Source organism: Toxorhynchites rutilus, chromosome 3 (assembly GCF_029784135.1).
Source record: "Toxorhynchites rutilus septentrionalis strain SRP chromosome 3, ASM2978413v1, whole genome shotgun sequence".
Classification (NCBI taxonomy): Eukaryota; Metazoa; Arthropoda; class Insecta; order Diptera; family Culicidae; genus Toxorhynchites; species Toxorhynchites rutilus.
This window is the reverse complement of record NC_073746.1, coordinates 96,765,680-96,782,395: the sequence shown is the minus strand read 5'-3', so window position 1 is coordinate 96,782,395 and position 16,716 is coordinate 96,765,680. Positions and strand designations below refer to the sequence as shown.

The window sequence follows — 16,716 nt, the reverse complement described above, 5'->3', positions numbered from 1 at the left end:
GAACGATATTCTAAAAAACGGTGTTTTTGTATCATATTTTAAAACAGAACTACTGCCAAACCTGAAATGATTGAAAAAAAAGGAAAAGGCAAGAGGGATCGCAGTTTTAAAGTGAGGGAGAGACTACAAGGATAAAAACCGAACATGTACATGTACGAACATGTATTTCACGCATTCATCCAATTGTCGGTTAAATCAACGAATTCAATTAACTAATCCTCATCAGAAATTGTTTTATGTTCACTTGTATACAACTTATATTCAGATTCATAATAACAAAGAGAGGTAATTCCATTTAATTGATCAAAGTTTTGGATATCACTAGGGTATCTCTAGCAGAACAAAATTTACACGCAATTGAATCTGGCTTATCCCAACCCTTTTTGCTTCCAAACGCAAAAACAATTTTTCATACCTCATTGTTCGACAGCTGAAAGTAAACCCGAATAACAATTTACGGAACAGCTAGTACGCGATCTTCTGACCCCCGCAAGCTACTGCACGGGGCGAAATAACTATGTTAATGTCAGAGCACTTGGTGACCCAAATACCCGAATTGGCCCCATCTGTATGATTAATGATCGCACGATTCGAAGCAATGCATCATGGTGTGGATGGATGCGCGCTCCGCCGGTTGTTGTGTTCCATCGCGATTCATCTATCCACTTAGTGTCATCGGATGTCCCGAAAATCGTGCTCATACTTTCGAACGCTGGCACATGTGCTGAATGCTAATGTGGTGCCAGCTCGAAAGGCTAAATATGTTTACTCTTCAAAATGTCGGCATGCGCCTTCGAACTGATTCCGGTTCTAAATAAATGAAGCGTTTATGGGAGCGCGAGTGGATTGACGCCGCGGATAGCGCGAAGTTGGAGTCGTTATTTTTATTGTTGTCGTTTGATAAATTGCTGGTACGATAAAAATATTAATAAAGACTATTCCCGGCGAACGCCACATTCCCCCCGGGTGTAAAGTGCTGAGCTCAGTGCAGTGGCGGAGCGAGCTATTTTCGCAATTAATCAGTCTTTCGACAAGCAAGCTGTTATCAGCGTTCGACGATCGACGATTAGTCAATTCTTGGGGTTGATCATGTGCAGAGCATATATCATCGCTTTATTTGTTGCTACAGTGTTGTTCGGAAAAATGTGCACGTTGGATTCGATGTCATCGATGCGTAATCTAGAAAACAAACAAACAAAGCTGTCGAAACATTCTAGAAGATTTGGTCTTCTATACTGGCAGCGATGGTCACGTCAAATTTCAAAAACCGACCATGCACACTTTGTTTATTGGCCCAAAAAAATTATCTGTGCAAAGTTTCAGCTCAATCGGACATGATTTAGGGGTGCCTCAATGCGCTCAAAGTTTTGGTTTCTTGATCCTCGAAAATCTTCCAAGGGGGGAGTAAATGAAATTTGGAAATTCGAAAAAATTTTTTCGATGCCAAATGACATAAAAACGCATGAAACGTCGAGATCTGCTGCGCGAATGGAATGTGACAGCAATGAACTCCTCAAAGTCACATGACCCAAGTTCGCGTATCGCCGAAGGCGATTGCCCTGACGTGAGAGGTTCATTTTGGAGTAAAATACCCAATGAATAACAAATGGTGCAGTGTTCATTGAAATATATGTCAAAGCTTATGTTTTTGCAAAGGCTCTATGTATTTAATGTGTTTTATGAATATATATAATTTTTTTTTATTTTTTAAATTTTCATTCCTTGTTACAAATATGTACAGGAAATAATTTCGTTCACCTTTATAAATGTTTTCCTCTTATTATAATCGATGAAAAATAATATCACTGGGATAAGAAGATAAAAAAATATATTTTCAAATCTGTTTTTGCATAGTCCCTTTGCATTAATATGAGTGTATGTTATTTCAATTGTTTTGATTTCGTATCCGTGTTTTGATTCCGCATTCGTGTTTTGACTTAGTGTCCGGTGATTCCGTAATTACGCTTGGTGGAAGGTTGACTATTCTTCATAACATTGCAGTTAACATTAATTTTATGATCGCCTCACATAAAAGCCATCAAGGTAAGATATATTTATAATCGCATTTGAATAAATTTAAAAGCTGAATTTTACCCATAGGCAATGAGCCGATAAAAATGATAAAGCTGTCAAGCATCTTGTAATTCTACTGTCCGAAACTGCGCTGTTGTGGTCTGGATTCTCACTGGTTGAGCCAGGTGTGCACGCATCTCACATCTATCTAATGGTCAAGCTGGGTCTTGGAATCGATAAGGACGAAGCTATGAGCACAGATGATACTCCAGCCGCAACTACTGGTGAAGATGCTCCTTCACTAGATGATGACACCGAGGATGCCTCACACAAGTTGATTAAACATATACGATTTTTAACTACTTAAGTAGCTTTTCGTAATTTTTGAAAGTCTGATTTGTGTTTTTGGAGAAAGGAAACGGTATCTTGAATTGAGTTTGTCGTATCAGTAAGGGTCAACTATTGTAAATGTACATTTTAATTTTGTACCGCGTTATAGCGGCCGCAGAAGATGTATATTCTTGTCATTAGTAATAGCATATCAAATACTTGAACTGACTACATGTTAATAATAAATATAAATTATTTCAAAATGCACAGTTTGGATTGCATTCTAAATTGCCTATTTTTGTCCGAAAATTCTCACAATGTAGATGATGACTACATCTTTGAATCTGGAGTAGTGATTGCCCGTTTGGAACGGCGAATGATTAGAGATCGTTCAAGTCCATTGGAAACGCTTAATCCTATTTTTGGCTACCATTACTGGTACTATTTAGTCGATAACAAATGAGGATACGACTTCAAAAGTCACAAAATGGCATGTTTTTCCATTGCAATCGCCCACGAGAATTGAGTGAGTGTTCATGAGAGTTCATTCAAGCTATAAATCTCACCACAATCGCCTTCGGAAATTGAGTGAGACAATTTTTGCGAGCTGTCACTTCTCATTCGCGCATCAGAATCAGCCCCCTGGTGTCATTTAGAAAAAAAAGTTTTGGCCGAAAATCGACTTTTTGAGACTAAGCCTGAGAGGCAATGAAGGTTTGGAAAAAAGTCACAGGAGAGTTGTGTCCTAGACACGACCACATAGTTGACGTAGGATTCCGTCAGGCTATCTGTTGATTTTGGATATGTTTAAAGAATTACATCGTTGAACTCTTTGATATAATGATTTGATGGTCCTGAAAAGGGCCGTTTTGTTTGGTTTTTGGGTATTGATTGTTCACTCCACCAGTGTTTACCAAGTGATGATGACAGAAGGATGGTAATTAGTCGTTGGATGATGCGTCTCAGATAAAAGATTCCGAAGTGGAACGAGATATGATGAAAACCACCCTCTGTGATCCTAGACGAGATGCCTCCTGTGTTATGTATGGATCAAATAAAGAAAAGAAACTCACCAATGTAATATAAGATAATTTCCAATACCGAACACAATTATCAATTTTTCTCATCAGCAAAACATGTTACTTTGATATAGAAAATACACATTTGAAATGAAAAAGGTGATTTTATTTTATAATTTTTCCTTTCTGAGTGTTTATTCAACCCAATGCGAATTTTAATTGGACTAACAACAACTAATACTATATGTATGGGAAATATGGGAAATCACTTTTTCTAACATTTCTTCACTTTTCCAATTTTTTTTTCGCCGTATAAACTTTCCTTGGGTGAAAAAGAATACACCAAAACAGACAGCTTGAACCAAACGACCCGTTCTCGAACGGGAACACACATTGGTTTTTATTTATGAAAATTGAAATAAATCGTTTGATATATCAAGTCATTTTTAACACAACTGATACCATATACAATTTTACACTTACACTTGTGCAAAATTTTTCACAATACACGATCGGTCATTGATATGAAATTTCACGAAGCAACCAACATTAAAGTTCCAAATTGAAATATTATTTGCTGGAATTAATCTTATCAATCACCTTACTTGCAATATAAAAATGCCCCCGACTTGCATATATTTGTGATTCCGATTTTCCCCGGGCACCTTGGTTTTGATATCTCTGTTATTTTTCGGTAGGAACAAAAGCTCCCACTACTTTTATGAATTTTCAGTGCCGATTTCCCCCGGGAAGTTTGGTTTTGATGTCTCTGTTAGGGAACCCATTTCGGTAGGAACAAAAGATCCTCCTACTTGCATGTATTTGCAATGCCGATTTCCCCCAGGCAGCTTGGTTTTGATGTCTCTGTTGGGGACCCGCCGCATGTGTCATCAATTTCGACCAATCAGAAGTGGGTATTTCCGTTAGGATAGGGGCTGAGATTTTTCATTGTTCGATAGTTAGTTTGATGGCATATATTATTTTGTTCAATATAAAAAATCGTTATGGTGCATTGAAATCTATTGACGCAAAAATTTCATCAATCCATCATGAAATGACTGAGCAATAAGCGTTTGAAATTGGACAATTTTCACGATGAGCTCGATTTTCGATTTTCAAATTGTACCCCAATATGTTCCCGAAAGACGTAATCCCACGTCAAATATAATTATCGAATTGAAAGAATCGACAATGTACATTTTGTTTATTGCTCCAAAAAAAATGACCTGTGCATAATTTCAGCCTCAAAGCTCTCAAAGTTTTGATTTTTTGTTCCTCGAAAATCTTCCAAGGGTGGAGTAAAGGAAATTAAGAAAATCGAATTTTTTTTTTTTCGATGCCAAATGACTTAAAAATGCATAAAACGTCGAGATCTGGTGTTATCTCGAAAACAAATTTTTGGCCGAAAATCGACTTTTTTGGACTTAGGATTTTGCATTTTTTTGGCTAATAAACAAAATGTAAATGGTCGGTTTTTGAAATTTGATGATGAAATGATTTTCCCATACATCCATTGCCACCCTAGTGTACATAGTTACATCTGCTCAATTCGTCATCTAGCATGAAACAGCTTATTTGCTAAGAAAATAAAATAATATAATGATTATTAAAACGCCCAAAAAATTGAAGAAAAAAAATGTATAGAAATATTTACAATGGCTGGCACTGTGTTCCAACTGCATCAACAATCGTCCATGTTAGTTAGCCTATGAGGAATCGTTTGACGCGCTGACGGCGTTACACTTAGTGTGCGATATATTGTTGTCTGGGGTGATTTCCTTGTCGGTTCCCCCTTTATCCACGACATTGGACAGCTCGGGCCTGCCGTTTGTCGGAGGCGCACCTCTCGTCCGCGCATTTCCACAAATGGCGACCCCTCGGCGTGTTCAATTCGCTGTCAACGCCAACTCTCGCGTGTTGGTCGTTTGGTTGGCCGTTTGCCGTACTTCCTCCATCGTATATCAAGCTGCGAAGTGTGGTGGGAATATCAATTAGACGACTGGAGACCAGCCACTTTGAAAATGTACGGTTTATGCATTCTTCCATTGTTCCGATGCATTATTCTTTTTTTTGATGTTGTGAAAAAAATTGTACATCTCGCCATGCTCATTAGTAGAATGTGGTAAAGAATTTCCAAAAAATTCTTCTTTCCCGATTTCATTCAAACGTTTATTTATTGCTAAGATTTATTGTGCCCATAAACCAACTTGTACTCGTTTGATTTAATTAAAAAGGTGCAATATTTCTCATCTTGTAAACAATGTTCGGTTGACTGCAAACTCTCACATCGGTTCTCACCTTTGCTCGCACGCAAGTACAATTTTACTGACCGCAGCAGAGAGCGTCAACAATAAAGCATCACTCACATCGGCGTTAATCTGCATTCGTCGTCCGATGCCCACGGAACCGTTGTTAACAAATTACAGTTACAACATTGTTTGTCGATGTCTGCATTTATCTCTTTCCCCCCGGTGTGCATCTGTGTGCATCTCGTATCCGCTATCATCGCCAGGTGGAAATGGATGAGCGGACCTGCATCATACGTACCATCGGCATGGTCTTACCAAGGCAGATGCACTGTTAATGTGGCATTGAAATTTCAAGAGTCCACGTTGCGTAACATACGAGCTTAAGCTTTCTCATCGGGTCCCTGAATGATTTATGACAGTAAGCTGCTCTACTACACCTGGTTGAATCAAGCGAACATCAGTGGTTTGATCCTGTTTGTTGCCGTGAATCATTCATTGAATTATGAATAAGATCAGATCTCATAGGCTGAGAACAAATTGATGATTCCCTTTTCATATTTCTTTTTAAAAAGAACGGCTTGGCTACAACTTGATATGTCGATTATCTGAATCGGTTCAGTAGTGCAAATGTTATGAATTTTTGAAAAAGTCATTTTTGGAGAAAAAAACGGCAAAAAAAGATTTTTCGGACCATCGGTGGACTTTGAAAAATCATACCTTAAATACGAAAAACTCACATTTCTGTTTTTTGAATATGTTATGCAAAAAACCTCAGCTTTCAAGAAAAAATATTAGGCTGTCAAAAAAGTCCTGCGGTATTTCCGCGAGGTTTCGTTGTAAGCGCGTAGTTCTAGTTGTATTCATTGTATCGAGTCATACTATAGCTTGTTGGAAAGGTATTTTTGCGCGCTATAATATAGTCCTTGACAGTGTTTTGTTTGGTTAAGTCGTTCGTGAGTTATAGTGTCGCAAATATGGAGCAAAATAAAGAGAAAATCCGACATATTTTACAGTACTACTATGACAAAGGTAAAAATGCATCTCAAGCTGCCAATAAAATTTGTGCAGTTTATGGACCCGATACAGTTTCCATTTACACCGCACAACGATGGTTTCAACGTTTTCGTCGTGGTCGGTCGTGGTCGAAGCCCGCTGAAGCGGCTCAGACGGTGGCCAAGCCCTCATTATCGGCCAGGAAGGTTCTGCTGTGTGTTTGGTGGGATTGTCAAGGAATAATCTATTATGAGCTGCTTCCCTATGGCCAAACGCTCAATTCGGACCTGTACTGCCAACAACTGGACCGCTTGAAGGTAGCACTCATGAAGAAGAGGCCATCTTTGATAAACAGAGGCCGCATTGTCTTCCATCAGGACAACGCCAGACCACATACTTCTTTGGTGACGCGCCAGAAGCTCCGGGAGCTCGGATAGGAGGTTCTTTTGCATCCGCCGTATAGTCCGGACCTTGCACCAAGTGACTACCACCTGTTTTTGTCCATGGCGAACGAGCCAGGTAGTCAGAAGTTAGCCACAAAAGAGGCCTGTGAAAATTGGCTATCCGAGTTTTTGACGTAGGATTACGTCTTTCGGGAACATATTGGGGTACAAATTTCAAATCGGAATTCGAGCACATCGTGAAAATTGTCCAATTTCAAACGATTAATGCTCAGTCATTTCATGATGGATTGATGAAATTTTTGCGTCAATAGATTTCGGCACTCGATAACAATTTTTTATATTGAAGAAAATTATATATGTCATGAAAATAACTATCGAACAATTAAAAAATCTCAACCCCTATCCTAACGGAAATACCCACTTCTGATTCGTCGAAATTAACGATACATGCGGCGGTTCCCTAACAGAGACATCTAAACCAAGCTGCCTGAGGGAAATCGGCATTGCAAATACATGAAAGTAGAGGGAGCTTCTGCTCCCACCGAAATGTATTCCCTAACCGACACATCAAAACCAAGCTGCCAGGGGGAAATCGGCGTTGCAAATACATTCGATTCGATTTCGTGTTTGTTTTTAAGAGGCTTTAAACTTTGCAGTTCATTCGCCTCTAACAAATACATGGAAGTATGGGAAACTTTCGTTGCTACAGAAATGTGTTCCCTAACAGAGACATCTAAACCAAGCTTCCTGAGGGAAATCGACACTGCAAATACATGAAAGTAGGGGGAGCTTTTGATCCCATTGAAATGTGTTCCCTAACAGATACATCAAAACCAAGATGCCCGGGGGAAATCAGCATTGCAGATATATGCATTTTTATATTGCAAGTAAGGTGAGTGATACGATTAATTCTAGCATATAATATTTAAATTTGGAACTTTAATGTTGGTTGCTTCGTGAAATTTCATATCAATGACCGATCATGTATTGTGAAAAATTTAGCACAAGTGTAAGTATAAAATTCTATATGGTAGCAGTTGTGTTAAAAATGACTTGATATATGAAACGATTTGTTTCAATTTCCATAACTAAAAACCAAGGTGTTTTCCCGCTCGGAAACGGGTCGTTAGGTTTAAGCTGTCTGTGTCGTTATATTCATTTTCACCCAGGGAAAGTTTATACGGCGAGAAAAAATGAAAAAGTGAAAAAATATTAGAAAAAGTGATTTCCCATATGCTCTACATATAGTATTAGCTGTTAGTTCAATTAAAATTCGTATTGGGTTGAATAAACACTCAGAAAGTAAAAATTATAAAAGAAAATTGCCTTTTCCATTTCAAATATGTTTTGTCTATATTAAAGTAACATGTCTTTACTGATGAGAAAAATCGATATTGTGTTCGGTATTGGTAATTATCTTATATTATATCCAGTGCTTGGAAATATCTGTATCACATCAATCTTTTCAGCTGAATTTCCGGCCACATTCGATCATTATACCATTGCATTCGGGATACTGAAAATGAACCAACGCCAAACCTCACAATCACAGCAAGCCACTCACAGTTGATTCATCCAGTTTTTTTCATTCTGTTTTTCGTTCTGTTCTGCGTTCACGGAATGTGAGCAAAACAAAATATCCCTAGTTTCGTCATTCATTGACATTAACATACCAGTTCATTCACTATCAGCATCGTTCTCGGACACTGACGAAACGGAGAAATTCGTTGAGGAAGATAAGAAAGTACAGAATGCTCATAATAGTGACAATAAATTAAATTGTTCAAGCATGCAAGGTTTCCGTCTCAGTTAAATTGCTTTCATTTTACATAGTGAATATGCAGTTCCAAATCCACTTGTCAGAAATGCTTCAAAAGAAGAATTCCGATGTAATAAATACCGTCTTGACTCAAATTTCAAACATTTAATTTTTTTTAATTCTGAACACACGAACATAAAATGGTGGTGTCCAAGACACGACCGCAATGGGAATATTTCGAACTTCCTTTTGCAAACGGATCAAACTATGCTATAGGATTAGCGGATGAAATTGCCAACATCCAGCTTTGGCTGACATAGCTTGCATTCGCTGCTTGGATCGATTCTGCAGAATGCCCCCTCGCCCTTGCCCTTTCGGAGTAACTTCAAAAGCAACTGAATAAGCAAGGCACTGACTCAATGAGAAAATCACACACAAATCGGGATATTGAAAATGAACAGTCACAACATTCCTGACAATTCAATGGCAATGAATAAATGTGAATGAATTCTCATGACTCGAGCTTTTAGGAAAGCTCAGAGAGCACAGAATGAATATGAATGAACACAGTTGTAAATTTGTTTGCCGTCGAATGAATGACAGTAGCATCGACAAGTAAAATAAACGCGTTACACTGATAAAAATATATTTTCAATGTTGCATAACAAGCTCAATATTTCCAAGCTCTGATTATATCCAAAATCAACAGATAGCCTAACAGAATCCTACGTCAACTATGCGGTCGTGTCTCGGACACAACTCTCCTGTGATTTTTTGCCAATAAGGAAGCGAGCTTCTTTAACAGGGGTATTATGAAGGGTTGGCATCTCGTTGGGAACAAGTCATCGAACAAAACGGCGCATATTTGACTTAAAACAGGTGATTGTAACTAATTTTATGAACAAATGAAAATTCAAAAAAAATACCGCAGGACTTTATTGACAGCCTAATATAAAGAAATTGATGGGTTTAGGCCTAGGGGCACGGACGGTATCTTGACATAGGACTGTGATTGTGTGTAAAGGGTGTGTCACATCAAATTGCATCACGGAAAAAACGCTGTAGAAATTTAATTTTTAGGAATTATATCTTCAGCTTTCGCTTATAATCAGATAAGAGTGTATAGATCACGTTGGCCATGCTTCACTGTCAATTTTTCGTAAATTTGGAAAAATGTCGTCGAACGAAAAAGAGCGTCGTGAATTAATCCTGCGCACTCATTTCGAGAATCCGGAGTTGTCACATCGGGACATCGGTAAGATGTTGGGAATCGTCCAATCCACGGTCAGCAGAGTACTAAAACGATACTTCGAGAACCTAACCATCGACCGGAAGGTGAAGAACGGCAAAAATGGATGCTCCGTCAGTGAAAAAGATCACAAGCGCGTAGTTAAGCAGTTTAGACGTGATCCGAGAAGTTCGGTCCGGGATGTCGCCAATAAGCTGAATTTGTCAAGTTCATTCGTCCAGCGGACCAAGCAGTGGGAGGGCCTGCGTACATACAAGGTTTAGAAGGCTCCTAACCGCGACGTAAGGCAAAACATGGTGGGGAAGACGCGAGCCCGGAAGCTGTACACCGAAATGCTGACGAAGCCGCACGAAGCCGGACGACGAAACCTACGTCAAAGCGGACTTTCGTCAGCTGCCGGGCCTCTTGTTCTTCTCCGCAGAGGACAAATTCAGCGTTCCGGAGGAGATTCGTAAGCAGAAACTATCCAAGTTTGCCAAAAAGTACATGGTGTGGCAAGCGATCTGCTCTTGCGGAAAGCGGAGCGCCCCCTTCGTGATGACCGGCACGGTAAACGGGCAGATTTACCTTAAGTGCCTACAGAAGCGCTTACTACCACTATTGAAGCAGCACGAGGGCCCGATCATCTTCTGGCCGGATCTCGCTTCGTGCCACTATTCAACGGGACGTGTTGGAGTGGTACGAAGCCAACGGGGTCACCTTCGTGCCAAAGGAAATGAACCCGCCCAACGCGCCGGAGCTTCGCCCAATAGAGAAATATTGGGCGATTATGAAGCAGGCCCTCCGGAAGAACCCAAAAGTTGTCAAATCGGAGGCGGACTTCAAGAGAAAATGGATTTCTGTTAAAAAAAAAAAACTACAACCTGACGTTGTACAGAACCTTATGGACGGGGTAAAGAGGAAGGTGCGAGCATACGGGCTTGGGCTCGAAGTATGAATAAAAAGAAAATGCCAAAAGTTGTTGAATAAATTTTATTTTACTGTCTAAAATTTTCAAAAGGATCGGTCTACTGGGTGAATTTCTACAGCGTTTTTTCCGTGATGCAATTTGATGTGACACACCCTTTAGTAAGTGCATTTGAATTGAGTTTTTTCATTGTTCAAAATCTAGAATCTTATCTCTTTTGATACATCAAATGGAAGTCCTGAAAAAACCGATTCCTGTATAAACTTGTATCCTTTAAACGGGTTAGATGAGGTAACGTGGTAGAATCAGGAACCACATTCTGTTCAAAAATGTACGAAAAATACCATTAGAGCCATTACTACCCTTTTCTTATTCAATTATGCAGAAGAAGACAATGAGTCACCATGTATCATTTTAAACACAAGTCTAAATAGTTAAGCTCTACATAAATATAAGCCTAAGTCAAATAAATCATGACTACAGAAATATATTATACACTCGACAAAAAAAAATGAAGGAACAGAGTGCGAATTCGGACATTTTTCGTGATTTTTGACATGCTGTAATTTCGTGAAAAATCAACGCATGTCAATGGAATGCGCATCATTTTGAAGCCACAACTTTCAGGTATTAGAATATTTTGTGTAGGAGAAAAGGGGTTAAAATGAAATATGTCCATTTACTGCGTCCACATGCCGCTACAATTTCCGTTTTTCAAAGAATATTACAGCTTAACTAAGTGTTGTTCAAGGTATCGAACGGTTTTTATTATAAACAATAAAAATAGTACACTTATCTTATCTTCTCGTGCCGTTAAAATGATCACATGGTGGTATTAAAATGAACAATTACACATATCAGATAGATTTATGCGTTGTTCCTTATCTAAGTTTGTTTAAATCATTTTTGAAATAGTAGGTACATGTATGAATCAAGCTGATCTTATTCACCTAGAGTAGTAATTAAAATTTTCTCATACGTACGGAAACGTAGTAAGAAACACATAACGCTTCACATATTTAGGTTTGGTTTTGGTTGAGGTAGCATATTTTTTCAGGGTCAAAGCCAAGAAAGGAACCCCTTGAAAAGCAACATGTGATGAGGTAGATCAGCTTAGGAAAACATAACATTTTTAGTTGTTGTCCAGTGGTGGCTCATTCTGCCCCAAACAACAAAGTAATTTCGAACGCGAATTAATCACTGAAACCAAACAAATTATCTGTTTACCTCTCATTGAATATGTGAAAATTTGTCCAAACTTATGATTTGTCGAAGATATCAGGTTGAATAATTTAAATTTCACGGGAAATTCCTTAAATACGATGCGCGCAAAATTACATCCAAATGGCTACAGTGAGAGAAATTTCTGTTTTATTTATTATTTTATACATTTAAAAGTTTCATGCATAACAGGGTGTCTTAAATAGCTTTAAATGTTCTAAGAATAGGATAATGCAGAAGTATCAATTGGTTTACAGTTAAATTATCGAAGTTTGAGCACTGTTTCATTTTACCAACCCTGTTCATTTTAACCTCATTTCCCCTACATATTTTATCTTGGTGTGTGTTGGTTAGGGTGCCAATGAATGTATGGGCAAAAGTCGACCCTAAAATTTCAAAAAAGTTACCCTATACAAAAAGTTCACCACCTCGAAAAAACACCCTATGCAAAATATCAGCTCAATCGGACTTAAGGGAGAGTGGCGCAAAGCGGTCAAAGTTATGTTTTTATGCCAAACATGAATCGTTCGTTCTGAAAGTCGCGTAGGATTTTGTACTTCTGGTACGATTAGAGATTAAATGCTCCTCTAATTTACTCCAAACTTTGAAAAATCGGCTAGAAAAAACGGCTGAACGTATCAATATGAAACTTTCACAGATGTTTAGGGAATACACTAGGCTAAAAATTTACCTGCAAACATTAGAACTTACTGCGATATTTGCAGATTTACAGTGGGTTTGGTAGAGCACTCTAAAAATTCTGTTTTTGGAACTTTTTTGAAAATGTATATAATTTGTTCGTCAAGGTAACAAATTATTCTAGTGCAGAATTTATTGATGTTTTCAAAACTGCTTTTCGATTTGCGGTGCAATGGTTGTTTATTGAATAATGCATCACCTAAGCCGAAGGGGTAATTGTTCATTCAAACTGAAATATCTTTGTATGGGAAGGTTTCACAGGAACGTTCTATGAACCAATTGAAAGCTGGTTGATATGGTTAATTGGATTTGTTGTTGAGTTGGCTAGCAAAAAATTGTGTTAGTCCAGAAAATCTTTCAAAAAACAGGAAAAAATTCATTTTCATTTTTCTCCGATATTGATGGCCACTACACCTACACACACCATGATAAAAATATTTTTGTAAAATAGTCTGATATCTGAAAGTTGTAGCTTCAAAATGATGTACATCCCATCGACATGCGTTGATTTTTCACGAAGCTACAGATTGTCAAAAATCACTTGAAATTTCCGACATCGCACTCCGTTCCTCTAATTTTTTGTCGAGTGTATATAGAGCTGAGGGAAATAGAAAAAAATTAAATAATTTTGAAATACAATTTAAGCTCACGATTAAAAAAAATTTCCAACACATAGAACACATATTTAATACGGAATAGTCGATATTCATCAAACAAACAAAATTCTTCATGCACAACTCTAACATTACGACTTCGGTGCTGTTGAAAATCCGAGTTATTTTTTCTTTAAGTTCCTCCAAATTTTGCGATTTAACCCTTTCACTACGACATTGTGCTCTGTCGGAGTGCTACCGCTGAACGGAGTACTGCGCAGGAAGGTATGCATATCGCGCTGGTGTGATCGATGTGCAGTATCACCCTGATATCGTGCTGAGAAACGAAGTTTAGAATAATTATTTTGTAATTACTGTTTTTTAACTTCTGGAAAAATAAAGTATTTATACACCGACAAAAAAAAAATGATATGAAATTTCACGAAGCAACCAACATTAAAGTTCCAAATTTAAATTTAATTTGCTAGAACTAATCGTATCCCTCACCTTACTTGCAATATAAAAATGCCCCTGACTTGCATATATTTGTAATGCCGATTTCCCCCGATCACCTTGGTTTTGATGTTTTTGTTAGGGAACACACTTCGGTGGGAACAAAAGCTCCCCCAAATTTCATGTATTTGCAATGTCGATTTCCCCCAGGCAGCTTGGTTTTTAATGTCTCTGTTAGGGAGCACATTTCGGTAGGAACAAAAGCTCCCCGTACTATAATGTATTTACAATGTCGATTTCCCCCAGGCAGCTTGGTTTTGATGTCTCTGTTAGGGAACCGCCGCATGTGTCGTCAATTTTGGCCACTCAGATGTTGGTATTTCCGTTAGAATAGGGGTTAAGATTTTTTAATTGTTCGATGGTTAGTTTTATGACATATATAATTTTATTCAATATAAAAAATTGTTATGGAGTTCCGAAATCGATTGACGCAAAAATTTCATCAATCCATCATGAAATGACTGAGCAATAAGCGTTTGAAATTGGACAATTTTCACGATGTGCTCGATTGTCGATTTTAAATTTGTACCCCAATATGTTTCCGAAAGACGTAATCCTACGTCATAAGTACAGATTGATACAGATTTTTTTCCGCGTGTGAAATTTATTACATCTTCTAATCTTCTAATTGATCCTTTACAATTTTCTTTCAATATGTAAGTTTCCTAGAACTTCTACCAAAACTCGTCATTATAATATCAGATTATTTTCAGATACAATTTTCTTTGAAGATTTTTCAATCACTTGAAAATAACATGTTTCTCCGTTACATCGAATAAATGTTTGATACAGAAAATATGACAGAATGAAAATAGCCCTAAATCGGATAATTCCTTCTTCGAGTTTTGCTCTTATCAACACATTCGGCGATCCATTTTTATTTATCTAGATAGAAGAAGATATAGGAGTGCGTTTTATTACATGAAAATCCATTTCCACTTTCGAACAAAAATCAATTTCGTTGGTGCAAACATCATCAATCCATATAATCATACCATCATAGAAACATTTCTCGTACCCAAAAACCCTCACATCCCAAATTTGGGTTCGTTTGTTTGATTAATTCTCGAGTTATGCTGGAATTTGTATTTCATTTGTATGGTAGCCCCCCTGAGAGAGGGGGGAGGAGTGTCTATCCAACATAGAAACCTTTACTGCACCCTAAAACCTCCACATGCCAAATTTTGGTTCGTTTACTTGACTAATTTTCGAGTTATGCTGAAATTTTTATTTCAATTGTATGGTACAAGAGAGAATCTAGAGAATGAATTCCGTACCCTAAAAGTTTCTAACACCCTAAAAGTTGAATTACTCCGTAAGGAAATCATAGTTTCAGATAACGAGCATATGCAGAATTGGTCGAAAAAAATTGGATGTTTTCGGCACTTTGATGCCTTGTTTGTAGCGTTCTCACTATGCCTCACTCCTCGGCAACTGTCGAGTGATATTTTTTATGAATATAACCAGAACGAAAATGAGTTTCGAAATCAGCTCAGCAAAGATACGATGAACGTTATTCTGAGATCAAAAGATTTGACCAAACATCGAGGCGGCAGGACGAAAATTTTAATACATGATAGCATGCAATCCAGATTCAGAAAAACTATGTACAAACATCATCGAACACGCGAATGACTTACAAATGGATAAGTAGTATTTGTAGTAAATAAATGAGTTTTTTTTCATGGAATGGAATGATGAGAATCATGAGAATGGAAAATAGAAAAAAAATATACAGAGAGCAGTGATTATGGTCTAATCTGAATTGATATTTTTTTAAGCATTTCGAGAATTTTGATTCTTCACTTGAGATGTGACACGAGGTATTCGGGAGCTGTCATCTAGACCCTATTAGAGTTGTATATACGTTAAGAACGTTAAACAACTAGATAAGCTGTTTAATCAATAATTCAAACAACGACGAACATGCATGAAAAATGAGAATTTTGTGTTATGAAAATGACCACTAGTTAAACTCCAATGGAATCGAAATATGTTACCTTAAAACTAATTATGAACTACCGTGAACTAACAATTACCTACATTGTCAATTTCCAACGAATTTCACTTCTTCTTTTTATTTCGCACAGTGGTCGTAGTTTGTACTCGAAGTGGTCAAAAAAATACTTCCTAATATGTATTCTGCCAGCGTTGACAGCATCCCATCCATTACTAAAATTACGATTTCAATCAAACCATCATTTTACTCCCGTTTCAGACCTGAAGAAGAACTTCATCCTGCCGTCGACGAAAGTGCGCTCCGAGGCGGGCACTAAGCTGGAAATCGGTTGTACGGCTCCGAAGGGCTACCCAAAGCCCCAAATCACGTGGTTGAAAAACAATTTCTCTCTCACCAGCAGCCCGCTGCTGTCGTTCAACTCCGAGGGAAACATTGTGCTGAGCAGTGTCAGACTACAGGTGTGGAACGCTTTCGCTCAACTCACCCATTCCGACAAATCCTTACGCCTCGCTAAAACCTATTAATATTCAATATTACATGCGTTCATCCTTTCCCGGTCCATTCCGGCAGATAAGTTCCCACGTTTCCCGTGTACCTCACGCCCCCGCCCGCAATCCGCAACCCGAACGGAAGCCATAATAAAACTTTATTTTATTATTTCAATTTCATCGCTCCTGTCCGGAACCCCTTTTGCGGCTCGGTGGTGTCGTCCTAAAACAACATCTCCCCCCGTGGAATCATTGTGGTCATCGGATAACGGACGGATGGACGCGTCCTCGTTGAATTCACTTTTCGCTGCTGCTGACC

At 38.1% G+C, this 16,716-nt stretch overlaps 1 protein-coding gene across 1 annotated transcript in view; it reads left to right on the top strand.

Annotated features, from left to right (window-relative positions):
• The window catches only part of LOC129776042 (netrin receptor unc-5-like), a 413,378-nt gene that overhangs the window by 207,107 nt on the left and 189,555 nt on the right, over nt 1–16,716 (top strand). Inside the window, exon 5 of the mRNA XM_055781415.1 lies at nt 16,168–16,367. Within this exon, the coding sequence (XP_055637390.1) occupies nt 16,168–16,367 (200 nt within the window). The remainder of the gene's footprint in view (nt 1–16,167; nt 16,368–16,716) is intronic.